Genomic DNA, 24,430 nt, shown 5'->3' with positions numbered 1-24,430 from the left:
ATTGTTGTATTGTTGCTATTTTTCCAAAATATTTTCAATCCATAGTTGGTTTAATCCACAAATGGGAAACCTACCAACAGAGAGGGCCAATTGTATTTTCCTCCCCTTCAGTACAGGATCCAGTTCAGCATGACATATTGCATTTAGTTGTCATGTCTTTTTTAAAAACAAACTATTTACTTATTTTTATTATTTTTAAATTAACACATAATTGTACATATTTATGGGGTACAGTGTGATTTTTTTTTTTTCGAGATGGAGACTCACTTTGTTGCCCAGCCTGGAGTGTGGTGAGGCGATCTCGGCTCACTGCAAGCTCTGCCTTCCGGGTTCAAGCGATTCTCGTGCCTCAACCTCTGGAGTAGCTAGGATTACAGGCGCCAGCCACCATGCCCCGATAATTTTTTTTTGTATTTTTAGTGGGGACTGGATTTCACGCTGTTGGCCAGGCTGGTCTTGAACTCCTGACCTCAAGTGATCCACCAGTCTCGGCCTCCCAAGATGCTAGGATTACAGGCGTGAGCCACCGCGCCTGGCCCAGCGTGATATTTTGATTTGTGTGTACAATGTGTAATGATCAAATCAGAGCAATTAGCAAATTTATCACCTTAAACATTTGTAATTCCTTTCTGTTAGAAACATTCAAAATCCTCTCTTTCAGCTATTTTTAAATATGCAATAAATTATTGTATAATAATGTTAACTATAGTCACCCTACAGTGCTATATAGAACACTCAAACTTATTCCTCCTATCTAGCTGTAATTTTGTATCTATTAACCAACTTCTCCCACCCACCTCCCCTCTACACTTCTCAGCCTCTAGTAATCACTATCCTCCTCTCTACGTCTACGGCATCAACTTTTTTAGCTTCCACATATGTGTGATAGCATGTGGCATTTTTCCTTCTGTGCCTGGCTTATTTTGCTTAACATAATGTCCTCCAGCCTCATCCATGTTGCTTGAATGACAGGATTCACTCTTTTTTATGGCTGAATACTATTCTACTGTGTATATGATGTATATACGTTTATATATACATATTTTCTTTATTCATTCATCTGTTGATGGACACTTAGGTTGATTCTTTATCTTAGCTATTGTGAACAGTGCTGCAATAAACATGGGAGTGCAGCTATCTCTTCAACATACTGATTTCCTTTGCTTTTAATATATACTAAGTAGTGGGATTGCTGGATCATATGGTAGTTCTATTTTTAGTTTTTTGAGGAAACTCCATACTGTTTTCCATAGTGGTTGTACTAATTTACATTCCAACCAATACTGGAATGTATAAGAGTTTCCCCCTTCTTCACATTCTTGCCAACATCTGTTTTTGTTTTTTGTTTTTTGTTTTTTTGTCTTTGTTGATGATAGCCAGACAGCCATTCTAACTGGAATGAGATGATACCTCATTGTGATTTTGATTTGCATTTCCCTGATGATTAGTGACGTTGAGTATGTTCTCATATACTTGTTGGCCATTTGTGTATTTTCAGAGATGTCTATTCAGATCATTTGCCAATTTTAAAATAGAATTATTTGGGTTTCTTTGCTATTGAGTTGAATTCCTTGTGTATTCTGGATATTAATCCTTTATCAGATGAACAGTTTCTTCTATTCTATGACAAATACTTTTTTCCCATCCTGCAGGTTGTCTGTTTATTGAGTATATCCTTTGCCATGCTGAAGCTCTTAAGTTTGTTATGATCCCATTTGTCCATTTTTGCTTTTGCTGCCATTTGTGCTTTTGAGGTCTTATCCATAAAATCGTGGCCCAGACCGTTGTCCTGAAGCATTTCACTTTGTTTTCTTCTAGTAGTTTCATAGTTTCAGGTATTGCATTTAAGTTTTAATCCATTTTGTGTTGATTTTTATATATGGTGGGAGATAGGAGTCTAGTTTCTTCATTCTTCTACATATGGATATCCAGTTTTCCCAGTACCATTTACTGGAGAGACTGTCTTTTCCCCAGCCAGTGTTATTAGCACCTTTGTTGTGAATCAGTTGGCTGTACATATGTGGATTTATTTCTGGGTTCTCTATTCTATTTCATTAGTCTATGTGATTTAATGCTAGTATGCTGTTTTGGTTGCTATAGCTTTGTAGTATATCGTGAAGTCAAATAGTGTGATTTATCTAGCTTTTTCTGTTTGTTCAGGATTGCTTTGCCTGCTTGGGCTCTTTTTTGGTTTCATATGAATTTTAGAATTGTATTTCCTATTTCTATGAAAAATATCAATTAGTATTTAATATGGATTGCATCGAATGTGTAGATTACTTTGGGTAGTATGTTATGTCTCTTTATTCTTCTTTAATGTGGAACAGTTCCTCAGCCTTTGTGTTTCATGACATTGACATTTTTGAAGAATATATTTCAGTTATTTTATAGGATGTTCTTCACTTCATGTTTGTCTAATGTTTCCTCACGATTAGATTCAAATTCAGGTTATGCATTCTCTGCCCCAAATACCACATAAGTAGTGTCCTTCTCAGGATATCACACTTGGAGACACATGACATAAATTGGCCCTTGGTTAGTAATATTAATTTTGATGACCTAGTCAAGATATTGTCTTGTTTCTGCACTGTATAGTTACTATTTTCCACTGTGCAACTAAGTAGAAGACACTTTAAGACCTCATCAAAGTAGACGTATCATTTGTTGACAATTCTTGCCCAAACCAGAATGGAATCTATCCAGCCCCACCACTCACTCCAAACTTAACAATTAGAATTTTAAGTACAGGCCTTCTTTTATTTATTTATTTATTTTTGAGACAGAGTCTTGCTCCATTGCCCAGGCTGGAGTGCAGTGGTGCAATCTTGGCTCACTGAAAGCTCCCCCTCCCGGGTTCAAGTGATTCTCCTGCCTCACCCTCCAGAGTAGCTGGGATTACAGACACGTGCCACCACACCCAGCTAATTTTTGTATTTTTAGTAGAGATATGGTTTCACCACGTTGGCCAGGCTGCTCTCAAACTCCTGACCTCAAGTGATCTGCCCGCCTCAGCCTCCCAAAGTGTTGGGATGACAGGCGTGAGCCAGCGTGCCTGGCCCTTTTATTTACTTAATCATCAGTATAGACTCATGGATTTAATTGAACTCAATACATTATATATTATTACCATCCTTATTTATTGTGATGCTCAAATTGTCCCAGACTTGGATGATGAGAGCCCCTTTGAGCTGACTTCTGTGTCTATTCATGGATAGACTGGAATGGGAGCCATAATTTTTTTTGTTTGAACACTTTATTACTTTCTGGCCCAAGATGTTCCATGCTCATCTGTGCCTGGAATTTGTCATTTCTTCTGTGCCCCAAACCTGGGATTAGTCATTTCTTCAAGGACCCTGCATCCTTTTAGTGGGTAAAGGTATCTGGGAAACCAAAATCTATTAATTGATACTGTGTGCTGGTTGCAACTGAGTGTCATTATTTCTAGTTCCTTTCAACTGACAGAGCTAGGAAGTCATCAGTTTATACTGATAACTCCAATTACAATATATTAAACAACTTGGTACTGTCCCACAGGTCACTTTTTTTCTTTTCAGTCTTTTTCCCTCTTGAATGCTTCTGCTTGAAAGCTTTCTAAAAAATATTTTTTATTTTATTTTATTTATTTTTTGAGACAGAATCTCACTCTGTCACCCAGGCTGGAGTGCAGTGGCATGATCACAGCTCACTACAGCCTTGACCTCCTGGGCTCAGACAAACCTCCCATCTCAGCCCCCAAGTAGGTGGTACTACAGGTGTGCACCACCATTTTTCTTTTTTATTTATTATTATTATTATTTTGAGACAGAGCTTCGCTTTTGTTGCTCAGGCTGGAGTGCAATGGCACAATCTCAGCTTACTGCAACTTCCGCCTCCCAGGTTCAAGCGATTCTCCTGCCTCAGCCTCCCACGTAGCTGAGATTACAGGCATGCGCCACCACATCAGGCTAATTTTGTATTTTTAGTAGAGACGGGGTTTCTCCATGTTGGTAAGGCTGGTCTCAAACTCCCGATCTCAAGTGATCTGCCCACGTTGGCCTCCCAAATTGCTGGGATTACAGGTGTGAGCCACCATGCCCGACCCATGCTCAGCATTTTTTGTACCTTTTGTAGAGATGGGGATTCGCCATGTTGCCAGACTGGTCTCAAACTCCTGGGTTCAAGCAATCTGCTTGCCCTGGCCTCCCAAAGTGCTGGGATTACAGGTATGAGCCACCACGCCTGGCCCTAAAAGCATTTCTATTGCTATATATTCAGGTTCATGATCTTTACTTTTATAATGTTTAACATGCTAAAAATTCTATGCAGTGAAATGTTTCATTTCAGATACTGTCTTTTTCAGCTCTGAAATTTCCATTTGGCTTTTTCTTTTTATATCTTCCATTTCTCAACTCATTGTGCCTACATTTTCCTTTACATCCTTGAGCATATTTATAAAAGATATTTTAGGCCAGGCGCAGTGGCTCATGCCTGTAATCCTAGCACTTTGGGAGGCTGAGGCAGGCAGATCATGAGGTCAGGAGGTCAAGACCAGCCTGGCTAACACGGTGAAACCCCGTCTCTAATAAAAATACAAAAAATTAGCTTGGTGTGACACCTGTAATCCCAGCTACTGGAGAGGCTGAGGCAGGAGAATCGCTTGAACCCGGAGACAGAGGTTGCAGTGAGCCAAGATGGAGCCACTGCACTCCATCCTAGGTGACAGAGCAAGACTCCGTCTCAAAAAAAAAAAAAAAGATATTTTAAAGGATTTAGCTACTAATTCCATACTTTCTGGGTCTGTTGCAAGTGGACCAATTTTTCTTTGCTTGTGGATCACATTTTTCTGCTTCTGTGCATGTTTAGTAATTTTTAATTGGATGTTGAAAATTGTGAATTTTTTTTGTTGAGTGCCAGATTTTGTTGTCTTTCCTTAAAGAGAGCTGGATTTATTCTGGTAGGGAGTTATATCTTTTTTTGAAGCTTTAAATAGCTTTGTATGTTGCTCTGGATTTGTTCCATTGTTTCATTTATCTTCTTCAGGAGACTTCAATTATATGTATATTGTATTCTGTGTGGATGCCTGTTTTCCATTCCCATCACATTCTGCCTGATCCATTTCTTTTTCTTTTTCTTTCTTTCTTTTTTTTTTTTGAGACAGTCTCGCTATGTCACCCAGGTTGGAGTGCAATGGTGCCATCTAGGCTCCCTGCAACCTCCGCCTCCCAGTTTCAAGTGATCCTCCTACCTCAGCCTCCCAAGTAGCTGGGATTACAGGCATGCACCACCACCCAGCTAATTTTTGTACTTTTAGTGGAGATAGGGTTTCACCATGTTGGCCAGGCTGGTCTCAAACTCCTGACCTCAAGTGATCTTCCCGCCTCAGCCTCCCAAATTGCTGGGATTACAGGTGTGAGCCACCATGCCCGGCCTGGGAGGAGACTTTCATCAGTTAAGTATTGTGTTTGAATGTATGATTCTTAGTGGTTTTTAAAATTTATTTTTACTTGCTTGTCTGACTATCCTTGCAAATAGATACTGAAGTATTAGGACGTAAAAGGGCATGATGCATGCAACCTACTCTCAAATGGTTCAGAAAAAATAAACAATAATATAAATACAGATAAGAGATATATATGTAGAGGGAATGATAAGACAGGTTTAAATTAGTAAACTTAAGTAAGGGATATAGAGAAGTTCTTTTTTATTCTCGCAAATTTTCTAGAACTTTGCGATTCTTTCAAAATAAAAGTGAGGCAGGAGAATAGTGCCTGGAGGCAAGGAACCTAAGGTTGTTTCACATCGACTTCCTACAACTAAATTGAAAGGAAACCCCTCCCTTTGACCTTTTCTGCTTCGCAGATGGGAAATTGGCTGTCTGTAACAAATCAGACTGATTGCCAGTAGAGTCTTCATTTGCAACTTTGTAACTTCACCCTAGCCTCTGAATGCAACCAATTAGATGTTTGCACAGGAGTGTGACCTTTGTAACTTCACTCCAGCCTCTGGTTGGCTGCTTTCTGCAACCAATCAGACTGATTGCAGGCTACCACTTCATTTACATGTGGTGAGCATGAAGTGGCCAATGGGAAACTTCTAGCGGATATTTGGACCCAAGAAGATTCCGTATCTGGGCCCTCAAGCCACTGCTTGGGTCCACTCCCACAGTGTGGAGTGTACTTTTGTTTTCAATAAACCCCTGCTTTCATTCTTTTGCCGTTTCATTCTTTCTTTGCTTTGCTCGGCATTTTGTCCAATTCTTTGTTCAAAACACCAAGAACCTGGACAACTTGCAGTCACAACCCACTACTGGTGACAAAAGCTTAAAAATAGTCTAAATACAGAAACCATAACTTGCCTCCTTTGATAATCATCAAATGCTTCTGTAGAACTTATTGATGAGGAACTTATGGGGAGGTAGAGCAAAGGTCATTCTTGCTAGGCTTTAGCAAAGAGACTGGTGGCATTTGCCCCTGCCCAAGAGATCTGTGGAACTTCGAACTTGAGAGAGATGATTTAGGGTATCTGGCGGAAGAAATGTCTAAGCAGCAGGGTGTTCCAAGATATGATCTGGCTTTTTCTGAAAGTGTGCAGTCATCTGCGTTCACAAAAAGGTGATCTGAAATTGGAACTTATGTTTAAAAGGAAGTAGAGCATAAAAGTTTGGAAAACTTGCAGCCTGACCATGCCATAGAAAAGAAAAACCCATTTTCTGGGGAGAAATTCAAGCCTTCAGCTGCAGAAATTTGCTTAAGTAAAGAGAAGCCAAATGTTAATAGCCAAAACAATGAGGAAAATGTCTCCAGAGCATTTTAGAGACCTTCAAGGCAGCCCCTCCCATTACAGGCCTGGAGACCTAGGAGGTAAAAACAGTTTCCTGGGTAGGGTCCATGGCCCTGCTTCTCTGTGCAGCCTCCATAAGAGGTGACAGCATGCTGGCAGCCCTCACAGCCCTCACTTACTCTTGGTGCCTCCTCGGCCTTGGCGCCCTCTCTGGCCGCACTTGAGGAGCCCTTCAGCCCGCCGCTGCACTGTGGGAGCCCCTTTCTGGGCTGGCCAAGGCCGGAGCCAGCTCCCTCAGCTTGTGGGGAGGTGTGGAGGGAGAGGCACGGGCGGGAACCAGGGCTGCGTGTGGTGCTTGTGGGCCAGCGCGAGTTCCAGGTGGGCGTGGGCTCAGTGGCACCCACACTCGGAGTGGCCGGCCGGCCCTGCCGGCCCAGGCAGTGAGGGGCTTCGCACCTGGGCCAGCAGCTGCTGTGCTCAATTTCTGGCAAGGCCTTAACTGCCTTCCCACGGGGCAAGGCTGGGGACCTGCAGCCCGCCATGCCTGAGCCTCCCCACTCGCTGTGGGCTCCCTTGTGGCCCGAGCCTCCCCAACGAGCGCCGCCCCCTGCTCCAACGGTGCCCAGTCCCATCGACCACCCAAGGGCTGAGGAGTACGGCGCATGGTGCGGGACTGGCAGGCAGCGCCACCTGTGGCCCCGGTGCGGGATCCACTGAGTGAAGCCAGCTGGGCTCCTGAGTCTGGTGGGGACTTGGAGAACCTTTATGTCTTGCTAAGGGATTGTAAATACACCAATCGGCACTCTGTATCTAGCTCAAGGTTTGTAAACACACCAATCAGCACGCTGGGTCTAGCTCAGGGGTTTGTGAATGCACCAATCGACACTCTGTATCTAGCTACTCTGGTGGGGACTTGGAGAACTTTTGTGTTGACACTCTGTATCTAGCTAATCTAGTGGGGACGTGGAGAACTTTTGTGTCTAGCTCGAGGATTGTAAGTGCACCAATCAGCACCCTGTCAAAACGGACCAATCAGCTCTCTGTAAAATGGACCAATCAGCAGGATGTGGGTGGGGCCAGATAAGGGAATAAATGCAGGCTGCCCCAGCCAGCAGTGGCAACCCGCTTGGGTCCCCTTCCAGACTGTGGAAGCTTTGTTCTTTTGCTCTTTGCAATAAATCTTGCTGCTGCTCACTCTTTGGGTCCACACTGCCTTTATGAGCTGTAACACTCACTGTGAAGGTCTGCAGCTTCACTCCTGAAACCAGCGAGACCACAAACCCACCAGGAGGAATGAACAACTCCAGACACGCTGCCTTAAGAGCTGTAACACTCACTGCGAAGGTCTGCAGCTTCACTCCTGAGCCAGTGGGACCACGAACCCACCAGAAGGAATAAACTCCGAACACATCCGAACATCAGAAGGAACAAACTCTGGACACACCGCCTTTAAGAACTGTAACACTCACCGCGAGGGTCTGCGGCTTCATTCTTGAAGTCAGTGAGACCAAGAACCCACCAATTCTGGACACATTGGGACATGGTACCCTGCATCCCAGGTGCTCCAGCTCCACCTGTGGCTAAAAGGGGACAAGATACAGCTTGGGTCACTGCTTCAGAAGGTGCAAGCCCCAAGCCTTGGTGACTTCCACATGGTGTTGGGCTTGTGGGTATGCAGAAGACAAAAGCTGAGCTTTGGAAGCCTCTACCTAGGTTTCATCAGAGGATGTAAGGAAATGCATGGATGTCTAGCAGAAGTCTGCTGCAGGGGCAGAGCCCTCATGAAGAACTTCTACTAGGACAATATGGAGTGGAAATGTGAGGTTGTAGTTCCCACAGAGTCCCCACTGGGGCACTGCCTATTGGAGCTGTAAGAAGAGGGCTGGTCCGGTGTGGTGGCTCATGCCTGTATTCCCAGCACTTTGGGAGGCCGAGGTAGGCAGATCACCTGAGGTCAGGAGTTTGAGACCAGCCTGGCCAACATGGCAAAACCACAGCTCTACTAAAAATAGAAAAATTAGCTGGGCATGGTGGTGGGCGCCTGTAATCCCAGCTACTCTGGAGGCTGAGGCAGGGAGAATTGCTTGAACCTGAAAGGTAGAGGTTGCAGTGAGCCAAGATCACGCCATTGCACTCCAGCCTGGGTGACAGAGTGAGACTCCATCTCAGAAAAAAAAAAAAAAAAAAGAATGCCACTGTCCACCAGATCCATGGAGAAGCTGCAGGCACTCAACGCCAGCCAAGAAAAGCAGCCCGAGGGGCTGTACCCTGCAGAACCACAGCGGCAGAGCTGCCCAAGGACTTGGGAGCCAACCCTTGCATCACTGTGCCCTGGATGTGAGACATGGAGTCAAAGGAGATTATTTTGGAGTTTTAAGATTTAATGAGTGCCCTGCTGGGTTGTGGACTTGCATGGGGCGTGTGGAGCCCCTTTGTTTTGGCCAATTTATACCATTTGGAACAGGAATATTTACCCAATGCCTGTACCCCCATTATATCTTGGAAGTAACTACTTGCTTTTGATTTTACAGGCTCACAGGCAGAAGGGACTTGCTTTGTCTCAGACTTTGGACTTGCACTTTTGAGTTAATGCTGGAATGAGTTAAGACTTTGGGTGACTGTTGGGAAGGCATGATTGGTTTTGAAATGTGAAAAAGACATGAGATTTGAGAGAGGCCAGGGGTGGAATGATATGGTTTGCCTCTGGGTCCTTACCCAAATCTCATCTTGAATTGTAATCCACATATGTCAAGGGAGGGGCCTGGTGGGAGGTGACTGGACCATGGGGGCAGTTCCCCCCATGCAGTTCTCGTGATAGTGAGTGAGCTCTCACGAGATCTGATTGTTTAAAAGTGTGTGGCAGTTCCTCCCACCTCCTTCCGCCATATAAGAGGTGCCTTACTTCCCCTTTGCCTTCCACCATGATTGTACGTTTCCTGAGACCTCCTTAACCATATGGAACTGTCAGTTAAACCTCTTTTGTTTATAAGTTGCCCATTCTCTGGTAGTTTCTTTCTTTCTGTATTATTATTATTACTATTTTTTTTGAGACAGAGTCTCGCTCTGTTGCCCAGGCTGGAGTGCAGTGGCATGGTCTCAGCTTACTGCAACCTCTGCCTCCTGGGTTCAAGCAATTCTCCTGCCTCAACCTCCCAAGTAGTTGGGATTACAGGCATCCACCACCACGCCCAGCTAAATTTTTGTATTTTTAGTAGAGACGGGGTTTTACCATGTTGGTCAAGCTGGTCTCGAACTCCTGACCGCAGGTGATCTGCCTGCCTCGGCCTCCCAAGTGGGTAGTTTCTTTATTGCAGTGTGAAAATGGACTAATACACAGAGAAAAGAATTAGGTGACTTTAAAACTCAGTATTTTGGCCATCCATTCTTAATGGGATATATTATGTAGACAAAAAGAATGCCATAAGATATTAAACTGCATTCAGTAATTAGTCTTATTGGTAGTAGTAACATTGATATTGTATCGTGAAACTATCGTGATTATTTTTTAGAATATAGCAGATAAGCAATAATGTAAATGTCATTAGGAAACAAAATTTTTAGTACAGGTTGAGCATCCCTAATCCAGAAATTCAAAATCCGAAATTCTCCAAAATCTGGAACTTTTTGAGGCCAACATTATACCTCAAGTGGAAGATTTTACATCTAACCTCATGTGATGAGTTGTAATCAAAACACAGGCAAAACGGTTTCATGCGCAAAATTATTGAAAATATTGTATAAAATTACCTTCAGGTTTTGTGTATAAGGCGCAAATGAAACATAAATGAATTTCGTGTTTAGATTTTGGTTGCATCCCCAAGATATTGCTTTATGTATGTGCAAATATTCCAAAATCTGAAAATAACTGAAACACGTCTGGTTCCAAGCATTTTGGATAAAGGCTGCTCAACCCGTCAAGAAAAAAAAATTACAAATATAAAATCAAAGAAATTAAGTTAAAACTCTGTAATCTTAAATTTGAATTGGAAATATCAGTATGAATTCAAGATTTTTTTCTCTTGAAAAAATTATCGATTTTCCAGTTCTATTAGAAAGACTTAGAAGTAATGACAGCCCAGTGGCAATGAGTGCTCCTGATTATGGTTTCTGACTGCCATTTCCTACTTAAAAGAACTGAGGCTCTTTGGAGGAATGACTGATTCCATGTCAGGGGCAGGAAATGCACAAGATAAGTTTGGGCCATTTTGTGCCAGAAAGCAAGAAAATTATCAAAGATTAATGTGACCACATCTACAATACATAGGAACCAACTCAAATAATTTCCCACTGGCCAAAAGCGGGACAATTTGAGCATCAAAAAGAATAATTAATGCATTTCAAATATGTGAAAATACATATATTCATGATATATTTTTTAAAAAGCTCATTAGAAGTTGCTAGGGCACTAACTCATTATTTTGAAAATTGGTAAATGAAAAGAAACAAACGTGGACCCTATCTTTCATCTACAAACTGTATTTCAGGATAACCAAAGAGTTAATGAAAAATATTATGGTAGAATTCCAGCTAATAAATTTAGGAGGAATGTTAGAATTAGAAATTCATTATTTTGCAACCTCTAATGAAATACTGGATTGAGTCACAATTAATGGATGCTAAAATAACCAGGTGATGTTTGATGAAAAACGTAATATAGGAATCAGGCTGACACCACCTCAACCCATGAGCAATATTTCTTTTTTTTTTTGAGACGGAGTCTCGCTCTGTCGCCCAGGCTGGAGTGCAGTGGCGCAATCTCAGCTCACTGCAAGCTCCGCCTCCCGGGTTCACGCCATTCTCCTGTCTCAGCCTCTCCGAGTAGCTGGGACTACAGGCGGCCGCCACCACGCCCGGCTAATTTTTTGTATTTTTAGTAGAGACGGGGTTTCATCGTGGTCTCGATCTCCTGACCTCGTGATCCGCCCGCCTCGGCCTCCCAAAGTGCTGGGATTACAAGCGTGAGCCACTGCGCCCGGCCAGCAATATTTCATCATAAAATGGAACTATCAGACATATGTGCCTCATGATGTGATGTAATAGGAAATACACGGCAACTACCACAAAGTATGCTTACCTAAAATATAGAACCTCAATCTAATAAAAATCCTAGATCTACCTATTTGCAGAAATAAGAGTAATATCGCAAGGAAGTAATCGGCTAAATCTAGAATATGGGACATTCGGTAGTACAAATGGCCTAGTTTCTACAGTAAATCTATAGTATGAAGGGTGAGATGCTGGTAAGATTGAGTAAAAGGGACTTAAGAAATATGACAATTTGTGATGGTATTAGGTGGGGCGGGGTGGGGGAAGAAACAACTAAGTGCAGTGTATGGACTTGTTTAGATCTTGAATTGAATAAAGCACTGTAAACAGAATCTTTGATATAATCAAAAAAATTTAATACTTGGGGGATGATGGATAGTATTGAGATTTTTCTTAATTTTGTGTGATAATGGCATGGTGGATATGATTTTTGAAAGTTCTTATCAGATGTGCATATTGAAGTTGGGATATGCTTTATAATACTTTAGCAAAAAAAGTGGGGGACATGGGAGGAGGGTAGGGAAGAACTGTCTATCAACAAATGTTGATGATTGTTGAAGCTGATAACTGTTAAACTTATTAGGGCTGAGGTTGATTATCTCTCTTTTTGCATATGTTTAACTTTTCCCACAAGAAAATGTTACTGGAAAAATTACTTAGCTTTCTCCAACCTGGGTTGGTATAAGTTACTGATTGTGACTATCCCAAAAGTTGGTTCAACATTAAGGTAATGTTTGTTAGGAAAAAAATTAGATCAACACATTATTTAGTATCCCAGGTTTTTGAGCATTTATTTTAAAAATTCGCTCTAATGAGATGATTATAAATTTTTGTTATATTTCTGAGATGATCAATTTTAACAGGATTGGTGGTAATTTTTCAATCATAAACTGATAAAGTTTGATGACTGATAAATCGCCCCAATATATGGAAAATCTATTCAATTATTTTGTTTTCATAAGGGAACAACCTTGGTGGAAAGTACAGCTGTCTCCATGTACAAGGAGAAGCACATAGCTCACGTGTGCATCTGGCAGAACCCCCAGTACAGAGACAAGCAGGCGCTGTTTTCCAATGACACCTACTTGTGTGTGTCCTAATACTATAGTTAGAAAATGGCTCAGATTTTTGAGTTGCTTTTCCCAGAACTCAAAGATCGTCTTCCTGTTTATCTTGGTGGAATGCCTATGCTATACTTGTGATTTTTCTGTTCTCTGTAACCTATTAAAACAAGACTGTCGCAGATGGGGAAACAAGAGGTCATTAGTTAACAATGAGATGTTCGATTTCTTGAGCAGAAAAGATACTCTGTTGTGTTTTTAAAAACATTTTTGAAGGAGAAATAGGGCTACTCCTTGGAAGGCAGATTCTTGTTCACTGGGCTTTCCTCAAGAGTCAACACAGTCGTTTCTAAATTCAGTTCCTCCTTCAACTTTGTTCTTGTAGTTAACATAAGCTTTGCCTCTTTTAGTTCTTGTCAGTTCACAGTGGCTACTGCTTTATAGCTTAAGTAAGTACTGCCATAAGAGCAAAGGGAAGGAAGCCAAATAGGTGGTCAATTAGCTTTGTCTAAGTTGGTATGATATGGAGAGGAAAGCACTGTTACTTTAATTCATTCTTCAGTTTCTAGAACAGTTGCTCTTGATTAGGTTAGGGGCAGAAAAAACATTTGTAATAATGGCTTTGAGAGACACAAGCCTTTGTTCGCCCCAGAGTATTAGCTAACCCACCTAGTGCTCCTAATCATGTAATATTAAGGATTGGGAGGGACATTCATTGCCTCCCTATTTGTTTCACCTTCTGTAAAATTGGTAGAATAATAGTACCCATTTCATAGCATTGTATGATGATTAAATTGGTTAATATTTTTAAAATGCTTAGAACACAGATTGGGCACATAATAGCAAGCACCACATGTATTTATAAGATAAATTCTTTTGTGCTGCCTTCCGTTAAAGTTTAAATAAGTAAATAAATAAATTAAATAAATACTTGCATGACATTTTGAAGTCTCTCTATAACATCTGAGTAAGTGGCGGCTGCGACAATGCTACTAGAGTTCCAGAATCTTGTTGGTGACAAGATTGTTCACCAGCATATGGTGTGGTGAAAACTCACTAACTTGGAATTAGTTCAGATTATTAAGCCTGATGAATAGGTGAAAATCCTGAAATCAAGGATCTTTGGAACTATTTGAAATCAGTATTTTGTATTTGCCTGTTGTATTCATTGAAGTGTTGCAAGTGTTCTATTTGATGGATTAAGTATATTTAGGATATACATGTTCAATTTGTGATTTTGTATACTTAATTGGAACAAGAAAGCTAATAAAGGTTTTGATATGGACATCTGTTCTTTTAAGTAAACTTCAATGAAAATATATGAGTAGAGCATATAGAGATGTAAATAATTTGGGGACACACCATAGACTGAAATAGTAAATTTAAAAGAAATTGTTGGAAGAATCAAGTGTTTGTGGAATGAGTTCCTGCTCTTATGAATAATTAAGCATCATGTATAATTACTATAGTAAAAGGAAGCCTAAGAAGTATTAGACTCTACTTGTATTTAAATTACACTTTACATAATTTATGTGTATGAAAAATGTTTTAAAAGCTTATTTTTGTAAGCCATGAGATAGCTCCTTTACATTTTAACAATTTCTTGATTAATTTGCCTGGATTTTATTAGTGCAAATGGCAGAGCTAGCAATTTCTTTTTCTGTGTTCCCATTCCATCCTATTCGTCCCTCTTTTAGGAAACTCTCAACTCTGGATTGTCCTTGTTTACATACCTGCCTCCTGCATTGGACCATGTGTCTCTGAGTGTAGTATGACTAATTCATTTGTTTGTCAAGGATAGTCTAGCACATGGTATACTCTCAATACATTTGTTGAACAGCCTAATTAGTAATGTCTGCAACAATGACATTTTACTGTATTTAATAAAGCTCTGGGAAAGTAGGATACACATAAGACAGGTCCAGGTCTAAATTCTTTACAGAAACTTGGATTTTTGGTTCGGTTTGAAATTTGAAGATGTAAGTATATTTATCTCAGTTTCCCAAAGGACAAGCTAATTGGAATTATCATCCTCTTTCACTCGATTGGATCTCCAGAATGCCATTTACGCATGCAGCAGAATTTTATAACAGTTTTAAATTCTGCATATTTGATGAAGAGGTTTTATATTTTTGGATTCAAGCCTCTTTCTAAACTTCTACAATGTGGTTTACAATAATTCCTTATATCCTGCTTTTGAAATACATATTGCAGCTTTTTAAGTTTGGAAGGCTGTATTTCAAGGACTGAAGTTACAGTATACTCAAGTGATGCACAAGCCTAGCACCGCACTTTCCACGTAGTGTTCGATAAAGATTGTTAAACTCTAAATCACAGGCCTTTTAATTCTTAAGACAAATAGCAGCAGAAAGAAACATCTTTGGCTTATTTCTGGTAAGGTTTTTATGCTCTGTAAAACAAAGAATTGTATTCATCCGCACAGCACAGATTCTATTAAAAATAAATGTGAGAGTCGTTAATGTAGTACTGCTCATTTACCACCAAAATTCACTTTTCAGGAATAATCCCATCAGTTTAAATTGGATATTGGAATGAGCATTGATTACATTTAACTTGGTAGCTCAAAATTTTTTCATGGGGTTTTGAACTCGGCGGGATTTCAAAGGTTTTAAAAATGAGTTTTTGATTTTTTTAAAAACCCTCAAATTTCATTACCTTTAAATTAGGTCGAAACGGGGCGCAAGAGATTGGATTAATACCATAGTAATACTTATTTTGTTCTTAACCATTTCAGGGCTTCTTGAAATAGAGGCTGTATGGTGTAATGGAAAAAACAGCCTTGGAATCTGGGAGACTGGTTCCTGGATTCAGTCCCAGTTCTGCGTGACCTTGGGCAAGTTACTTTACTTCTCTGAATTTCCCTTTCCTCCTCTGCAAAATGAGGATCGCAATAGCCACCTTGCAACCTTGACTGGAGCGAGCCTCGCACACCCCGCGCCGGCCTGGAGGAAGCGCAGCCATGATTACGCCGCCTTCGCTCCGCTACCCGTTTGCGACTGGCGCCCTCCCCCAGCAGGTGTAGGCGCTGCCGCGCTGCCCCACGCCTTTCCGCCTCTCGCGGGCCTGCGCCTGGGCGTCCCGGAGGAGGCCGCTGCGGGTTGAGGTAGCGCACCGGCCTCTCGGCGTCCCAGTCCCGCCCCGGGCGGAGGGAGGGCGGGCTACTCAGCTCCGAGGCCGAGGCCCGGCCCTGCCGAGTGCGGAGGAGCGCAGGCGGCCCCCGCCCCTCGGCCCTCCCCCCGGCCCTCCCTCCGCCCCCTCCGCCCTCGCGCGCCGCCCGCCCGGGTCGCCGCGGGGCCGTGGTGTACGTGCAGAGCGCGCAGAGCGAGTGGCGCCCGCATGCCCTGCGCTCCTTCACAGCCTGGGCCGGGCCGCCCGGGACGCTGAGGCGGCGGCGGCGGCCGAGGGGGCCGGTCTTGCGCTCCCCAGGTCCGCGCGCCTGAGTCCAGGTTGCCATTCGCCACACAGGCCGCGTTCTCTCAGCCCTCGGCGGCGATGAGGCGCTGAGGCGGCCGCCGGCGCTGCGCCGGAGCTTAGGACTCGGAAGCGGCCGGGCCGAGGGCGCGGGGTGCCGGCCTCCCTGAGGCGAGGGTAGCGGGTGCATGGCGCAGTAACGGCCCCTATCTCTCTCCCCGCTCCCCAGCCTCAGGCAAGGCCGTCCGGCCGCCACCCCTCCTGCTCGGCCGCCGCCGTCGCCGTCGCCGCCGCCGCCATGGCCAATGACAGCGGCGGGCCCGGCGGGCCGAGCCCGAGCGAGCGAGACCGGCAGTATTGCGAGCTGTGCGGGAAGATGGAGAACCTGCTGCGCTGCAGCCGTTGCCGCAGCTCCTTCTACTGCTGCAAGGAGCACCAGCGTCAGGACTGGAAGAAGCACAAGCTCGTGTGCCAGGGCAGCGAGGGCGCCGTCGGCCACGGAGTGGGCCCGCACCAGCACTCCGGCCCCGCGCCGCCGGCTGCAGCGCCGCCGTCCAGGGCCGGGGCCCGGGAGCCCAGGAAGGCAGCGGCGCGCCGGGACAACGCCTCCGGGGACGCGGCCAAGGGAAAAGCAAAGGCCAAGCCCCCGGCCGACCCAGCGGCGGCCGCGTCGCCGTCTCGTGCGGCCCCCGGCGGCCAGGGCTCGGCGGTAGCTGCCGAAGCCGAGCTCGGGAAGGAGGAGCCGCCGGCCCGCTCATCGCTGTTCCAGGAGAAGGCGAACCTGTACCCCCCGTGCAACACGCCCGGGGATGCGCTGAGCCCCAGCGGCGGCCTGCGGCCCAACGGGCAGACGAAGCCCCTGCCGGCGCTGAAGCTGGCGCTCGAGTACATCGTGCCGTGCATGAACAAGCACGGCATCTGTGTGGTGGACGACTTCCTCGGCAAGGAGACCGGACAGCAGATCGGCGACGAGGTGCGCGCCCTGCACGACACCGGGAAGTTCACGGACGGGCAGCTGGTCAGCCAGAAAAGTGACTCGTCCAAGGACATCCGAGGCGATAAGATCACCTGGATCGAGGGCAAGGAGCCCGGCTGCGAAACCATTGGGCTGCTCATGAGCAGCATGGACGACCTGATCCGCCACTGTAACGGGAAGCTGGGCAGCTACAAAATCAATGGCCGGACGAAAGTAAGTGTGCTGCGGGTTTGTGCTGGACAGGCCATTCTCGGCGGGCAGCCCCTGCCTGCGACTGTAACTGCCTAGGCTGAGAAGCAGCATTCCTCTGTATAGAAGGGACTCACTCCTCCTTGTGTAGCTCCCCGTAAGGAAGAGGGACAGAATTTGTAGTAGCTGTTTATCTAGTTAGCCCCCTTGTATCCACTGTTTTCCACTTACTGCCCGTTCACAAACTTCTCCGGCTAATTGCATGGTTTTTTGGCTAAACGTAGGCGCTTTAACTTTCCTGTTTTCTTTCTTCCATTCCACTATTGGTCACAATTCAAACCTTAGTGGCGTTTTAGCCACCCAGTGAAGGAGTGTTAGAGTACCACCCAAAGCAAGGACTGGTTCTGCATCTGCCTTGTGTTTGCATAAGCTCTTAAATTTCCTATGGTGTCTGAACCACTCATCATATTTTGATTGAGAGTCAAACGCTGTGTTCAGTTATGAATTTGCCGGCTGACCACAAAAAGGTAAATTTAAAATAAGCATTTAGTCGAAAGACTATATTCAGGAAGAGCTTGGCTACTCCTCTCCCCCTCTTATAGCTCTTATCCCTCACCCTGTTCCTACTGTTTTGAAACCCATTACAAAAAGGGGAAAGAAGTATTTCCGTTTTCAGACCTCTCAGTGTAGGTAGGCTACATTTTTAGCATAAGTTTCCTTTATTTGCTTTGTTCATGTAATCCTTCTGTTGAAAACTGTTTTGTAACTTCCTGGAAAAAAAAAAAACAAAACGACAACACGGAATTGGAGCAGGAGGGCTCGTTTTATTTATCCTTCCAATTTGGTGAGATCTTTTTGTTTTTTCTGTTGCGGTTTTTCCTCCACAGATTCTTCACTTCCTACCTAGTCTATTCCCTCTTTCCTCCCTCATGATAAACAGTAGACTCTTTCGTCCTTAACTAACTCTCTTGCAGCTCTTTTTCATTTTACTTCTCAGATCTTGATCTCTTCTTTGTGGCTGCTCCCAGGCCACCCTCCTCCACCATCAGTCTCTGATTTTGTGGGTTTTGAGAGATTGACCTGGGAGAGCATCACAGTTGCATGTTTGTACACACACGCTGACTCTAACCAGTGGTTCTTTTGTATGTGTGTGTCAGATCATCTACTTTGACAGTCATTACATGTGATTCTCAGGCTGCCCGAAAGGCTGAACGTAGGCAGTGAGAAAGTTATAAACATGAAAATTTTGTGGGGAAAAATACAATGTGGAGTCTGATTTACGTATTGCCACTTCATTGCTGGATGAAGGCACAAGTCTTAATTTCTTGTAGTCTTAAAAAGGAACAGTTGAATAATATTAAACTGGAAGGAAAAGGGGTCTGATGAAATCTCAGCCTTGGTCTTTCACTAGATTTTCATTGATATTTTTGCGAAAGTTGTCAGGGATCACATCTGAACATAAAGTCCTGAGCTCCAGAGCAGGAAAGAAATTAGTTTGAGAGAATAGGGCTATGAAGACTGACCAAAGTATATAGTTGGGACATAAGCTTAAATTGGATTCTTGAAGAAGATGTCCCAAATCTTTCTTGATCTGCTTTCCTTAGTTAATTTAGCTTTCCAAGTTAAGCTGAGACCTCTTTTCTCTTCTGTCTTCCTGCTTTCACCTGTCCTTAGAGAAGGGACAGCAGACAGCCTGGCTCTTAGAGCAAACGCTTCTCATAGGGATGCTATTAGGAAATAGCTACCTCCTTTCTCAAGAGTTCTAGTTGTTGGGGTTTTAAGTCACCTAACTGTACATATTAGCAGGTAATAAGGGACAGGATGAAGGAGGGATGACCTTTAAACTCTTTGGATTTTATCTGCTTATATTGATTTTAGGGACACAACTTCAGGATCTATAAATGATATTCAGGAATTCCTTTTCATTGTACTTCTTGGCTGAAAGAGGTTTTGGTAATCGTGTTTGAACATGTAATTTAAGTATTCCTAAAAAACAAGGGTGTTTGCTTTGTGGAAATGAGAAGGCAATCAAAATAACCACCCACCGTATATTGAGCAACCACAGTGTGTTAGGCATCAGATTAGGGTCAATACAGATACAATCAAAGTAATTTTTTTTTTTTTGGAGACAGGGTCTTCCTTTGTCGCCCTGACTGGAGTACAAGGGTGTAAGTATGGCCCACTGCAGCTTCCACCTCCTGGGCTCAAGCTATCCTGCCATCTCAGCTTCCCTGTAGCTGGGACTGTAGGCACACACCACCATGCTCGGCCAAATGAAAAAAAAATTTTTTTTGTAAAGTCAGGGTCTTGCTGATGATTTGATCTCGAACTCCTGGGCTCAGGTGATCCTCCTGCCTTGCCCTTCGAAAGTACTGTGGTTACAGACTTGAGCCACCTCACTTGGCCACAATAATCTTAATTCTATGAAGCGAGTGGTGTTATTCCTAATTTACATTTGAGGGATTTTCAGCTCAGACTTGGCAAAGGTCTACCACTTACGATAACTCTAGCTGGTGTTCAAACTTAAGTCATTCAGATATCAAACCCATGCTCTTTTTTAACTACGCTAGTTATAGGTAGAACATTAGGAGATGTAGATTATTTAGCACACTGCTGGAACTGCAATTTGATACATATATTTTGTTGAAAGTGGGTGAATAGCACTAGCTTTATATGTGAGTAATCATACTCTATGGTTGGGCTGTGTAAAACTTTTTATTAGGTGACTGTACAATGTTTATTTCAGATAGTGGCTTAAAAGCCGCTTTTGTATTTATCCACCTGAATTATGTGCTTGTCAGTATACTGTTGAATGTCAGAATATGGTTTTTTTTTGTGATTGCAGAGGGGGACTTCAATTCAGAATTTTATCCTTCATAACATTATAGTGATTTTAAAAGTTATATGCAGCAAATGTGTAGTATTTTTCTCATTTCAACTTTCACAGCAGTAGGCAGGTGTTATATCCCTTTTTTTTTATAGATTAGAAAAGTGGGACTCAGGAAAAGTTGGTTCACTTGATGGAAATTCTGCAGCATATTAGGACTTAAATTCAGGTTTTCTGACTAAGAATCTGATGTTCTTTTTTATTTACATCATGTATATTGCATGCTCTTTATGTCAGGGCGTGGTAATCAGATGATACGTGATTGTCTGTGGCCCATTCAGTGTAGGCTTTGTTTTCCCCTGAATTTCTACTTCAAACATGCTTATCTGGCCGCTGTTTTTGCATCTACTTTAAAAAAGGAACCACAAGGGAAAAATGAAGTCATGCAGGAGAAAAACAGAAATGTAATTGTAGCCACTGATATAACCAAGCTCCTGTTTCCACTTTCTCTAGTCTTTTTGGGATTTTCCCCTTTTTGCGGTTACCCTGCCCTTTGATCCTATATCCTTGCTTATGCTTGTTTTCATCAAGAAGAGTCTCAGTGATATCCAGTAGAAAGAAACCATGGTCTGCTGTTTTGTGAAGAGTAGTGTGCCTTGATTTTGGGGGTACAGGAGGAAGAGGAATGCAGAGGAGTGAGGATCATGGGAAAATGTTGAACTTTTCTGTTGGAGTTTCTTAGCCACTATGAAGGAAAACATTTTCCCATTAAAATAGAAATACTAGAATCATATACATAATATTTTTGGAATTTAATCCAAAACTTCATCTGTTCCGTTAAAACATACGTAAAGGAGTCATAAAATAGGTTGGGACTAATAAGCAGCAGATTATATTACTAAGATTTTTCACTCTTACTGTAGTTAATTAGTTAGGTCTGGCTGATTATGGCTTTTAGAGCAAAGAATAGGATGAGGAAAATGCCGCTGTTTTATTATCACTAACAGATGTGGTGACAATCCTCTTAGATGTTAAAAATGAAACTGACCCAGGAAGAGAGCCCTCATCAGTACCAGACCATGCTGGTATCCTGATCTCAGACTTTCAGCTTCTAGAACCGTGAGAAAATAAACTTATGTTATTTAAACCTAAATACATAAGTAAACCTTTATCTACTTATGCCATTCTCTTTATATGCTTGGGATCCAGGATACACAAATTGAAGTTACTTGTTTAATGATTTTATAACTATGTCAGAATTTAAGTTAAAAGTGAATTATTCTGTATGTAGAAAGGCTGAAAATAGTACAACTTCAGTAATTCTGCCAGCTATAAGGGACATGTGGACTGAGAGGGTAGTCTTAATAGATTGTGATCAACTATGTGCGAAAACATTTTGTATAGTGAATTGATGTGTAGTTTACATGTAAACTAACTCCTCTAAAGGAATTTTATTTTACATTAAAAGATTTTTTTAGGCTGGGCTTAGTGGCTCACGCCTATAATCCCAGCATTTTGAGGGACTGAGGCAGGAGGATCGCTTGAGCCCAGGAGTTCAAGACCGGCTTGGGCAAATGGTGAGACCTTGTCTCTAAAAAAATTAAAAAATTAGCCAGGCATGGTGGTGCGAGCCCGTGGTCTCAGGTGGGAGGATTGCTTGAGCCCAGGTGATAGAACAAAACCCTGTCTCAAAAAAAAAAAAAAAAAAATTTTTTTTTGTATGTATGTAACTCTTATCTACTACCTAATAATCCACAAAAATACCCACAAATCCTTAATTAGGTGGAGGAGGAGGAGATGATAATAGAGATCATTTTAACTTTGAAAGATAATGGATTCCAGGCCACATGTGGTAACTCAGGCCTGTAATTCCCAACACACTGGGAGACTGAGGTGGGAAGATAGCTTGAGTCCAGGAATTCAAGAGCAGCCTGGGCAACATGGCAAGACCTCATCTCTATTAAAAAAAAAAATTATTAAGAAAGAAAGAGGCCAGGTGCGGTGGCTCACGCCTGTTACCCCAGCACTTTGGGAGGCCGAGGCGGGCGGATCACGAGGTCGAGAGATCGAGACCATCCTGGCCAACCAACATGGTGAAACCCTGTCTCTACTAAAAATACAAAAATAAGCTGGGCTTATTTTTGCAAATAAGTGTTGCATGCCTTTAGTCCCAGCTACTTGGGAGGCTGAGGTAGGAGAATCGCTTGAACCCAGGAGGCAGAGGTTGCAGTGAGCCGAGATTGTGCCACTGCACTCCAGACCGGGCGACAGAGCGAGACTCCATCTCAAAAAAAAAAAAAGAAAGATAATGGATTTGGTTCTGCCATTAGATCTGGGTTGGATCCTGGGTCTGCTGTGGTTTCTGTGTCCTTAGTCCAGTTTCTTAATCTCTTGACTCGTCAGTTGCTCCGTTTATAAAATGGTGTCCAGTGATACCTGTCTTTTTAGCTTCTCAGGCTTGTTGTGAGGTGAACATATAATGCTTCATGTAAAGCACCTTTTAGATGGTAAAGCGCTCTACAGAACTGTTCTTAGCTATCACTTCTCCCATTTTAAAAATTTGCTGTCTTTCCGGTTTTTTCTTTTAAGAGTTCTGTGCTTTCCCTGTCTCATTCCCCTCCCATAAACTGGAGAAAAAAGGGCTTAGAATGATCACCCATTTTTTTACCTAACCACTTTTCCTGCATTTACACATATTTTTTTTAAAAGAGAAGAAATAACATTTTTTTTAAGAGAAAAAAGTCCCAGAGAGATTAACTTGTTCAAGGTCATAGAGCTGGTGACAAAATCAACAGACCTTTGATTCAGTTCATTCAAATCTGTAACTTTATGCATATTTCTACTTAACTAATTTTGGCATACTTTATGCTTTTTTTTTTTTTTTTTTTAAAGGACAGGGTCTAACTTGCCCAGGCTGGAGTGCAGTGGTGCAGTTATGGCTCACTGCAGCCTCAAGCTCCTGGGCTCAAGCAGTCCTCCCACTTGAGTCTCCATAGTAGCTGGGACTACAGGCATGTGCCACCACACCCAGATAATTTCTTAAATTTTTTTGTAGAGACGGGGTCTCCTTATGTTGTCCAGCCTGGTCTAGAACTGTTGGCCTCAAATGATCCTCCTGCCTTGGTGTCTCCCACAGTGCCGGCTCATGCCTGTAATCCTAGCACTTTGGGAGGCCAGGGTGGGCGGATTTGCTTGAGCCCAGGAGTTCCAGACCAGGGCGCAACATGGTGAAACCCGTCTCTAAAAATAATACAAAAATTAACCAGGCATGGTGGCACATGTCTGTAGTCCCAGCTTCTTGAGGGGCTGAGGTGGGAGGATCGCTTGAGCCTGGGAGGTAGAGGTTGCAGTGAGCTGTGATTGCACCACTGCCCTTCATCTAGCCTGGGTAACATCGAGACCCTGTCTCAAAAAAAAAAAAAAAAAAAAAAAAAGTGCTGGGATTACAGGTATGAGCCATCGCACTGGGCCTCTGCCATTTTTGAGTATATGCTTGAACATTCGAGACTTTCTTCTCCCTTTTGCTTCTATCATTCTACCTGTTGGCTTATCTGACATTCTAGTTTAATTTTTTCTCCTACCAAATTTCCTTAAATGTTCTTTATTCATCTGTCTTTCGTCTGATACTATTTAAAGCCGTTTGCCCTGAAGTAGGCCTACCCTCTCTTGTTTCTTTAGTAGGAGCTGTCTTCCTACTCTGTGTTTCTGATTTACAGTTTACTTCTGTTTTACTTTCCCTTTTTTCTCCCATCAGGCTTGAAATCTTTGTTCTTCTTCCATGTTTTCTGAAGCCTGTGCCTTTCTGGTATGCCTTTGGATTGATGTTATCAGCTTAGTTGTTTTTGTTTAATTTTTCACTTTAGGCCTTTAAAGCTACCCCAACTATTTCAGTCTCCCTTTTATTCTAGCACATTCTTGGGCAGTTTCTGTTTCTTAGATTTTACTTCCGTGCCTACATTCCACCTTCTTTTCTACTGTGCCCTCGTTTCCACACTTGGAACATTGTCTGTGACTACATGATGGCATTCAGATAATTTACTAAGCCCATTTTCAGAGCTTGTCTTTGCCTTTTATTTCAGCTAAATCTCTTCTAAAAAAAATTGATATAGACGGTTAACCAAAATCTTCTCTTAACAACAG

The 24,430-nt window shown here is 42.9% G+C and overlaps 1 protein-coding gene across 3 annotated transcripts in view; it reads left to right on the top strand.

Moving 5' to 3' along the window:
- The first annotated feature begins 16,175 nt into the window (after positions 1-16,175).
- EGLN1 (egl-9 family hypoxia inducible factor 1) overlaps positions 16,176-24,430 on the top strand; it is a 60,645-nt gene continuing 52,390 nt past the window's right edge. The window contains exon 1 of one of the 3 annotated variants that reach the window (XM_058430488.1): positions 16,176-17,487. In XM_058430488.1, the coding sequence (XP_058286471.1) occupies positions 16,597-17,487 (891 nt within the window). In that variant the 5' untranslated portion in view covers positions 16,176-16,596. The remainder of the gene's footprint in view (positions 17,488-24,430) is intronic. The other 2 variants (XM_032137622.2, XM_058430487.1) reach the window with 2 other exon arrangements.

The sequence above is a fragment of the Hylobates moloch genome, unplaced genomic scaffold (assembly GCF_009828535.3).
Source record: "Hylobates moloch isolate HMO894 unplaced genomic scaffold, HMol_V3 SCAFFOLD_18, whole genome shotgun sequence".
Lineage (NCBI taxonomy): Eukaryota > Metazoa > Chordata > Mammalia > Primates > Hylobatidae > Hylobates > Hylobates moloch.
Note: the sequence above shows the minus strand (reverse complement) of the source record. Positions and strands in the feature narration are given on the sequence as shown.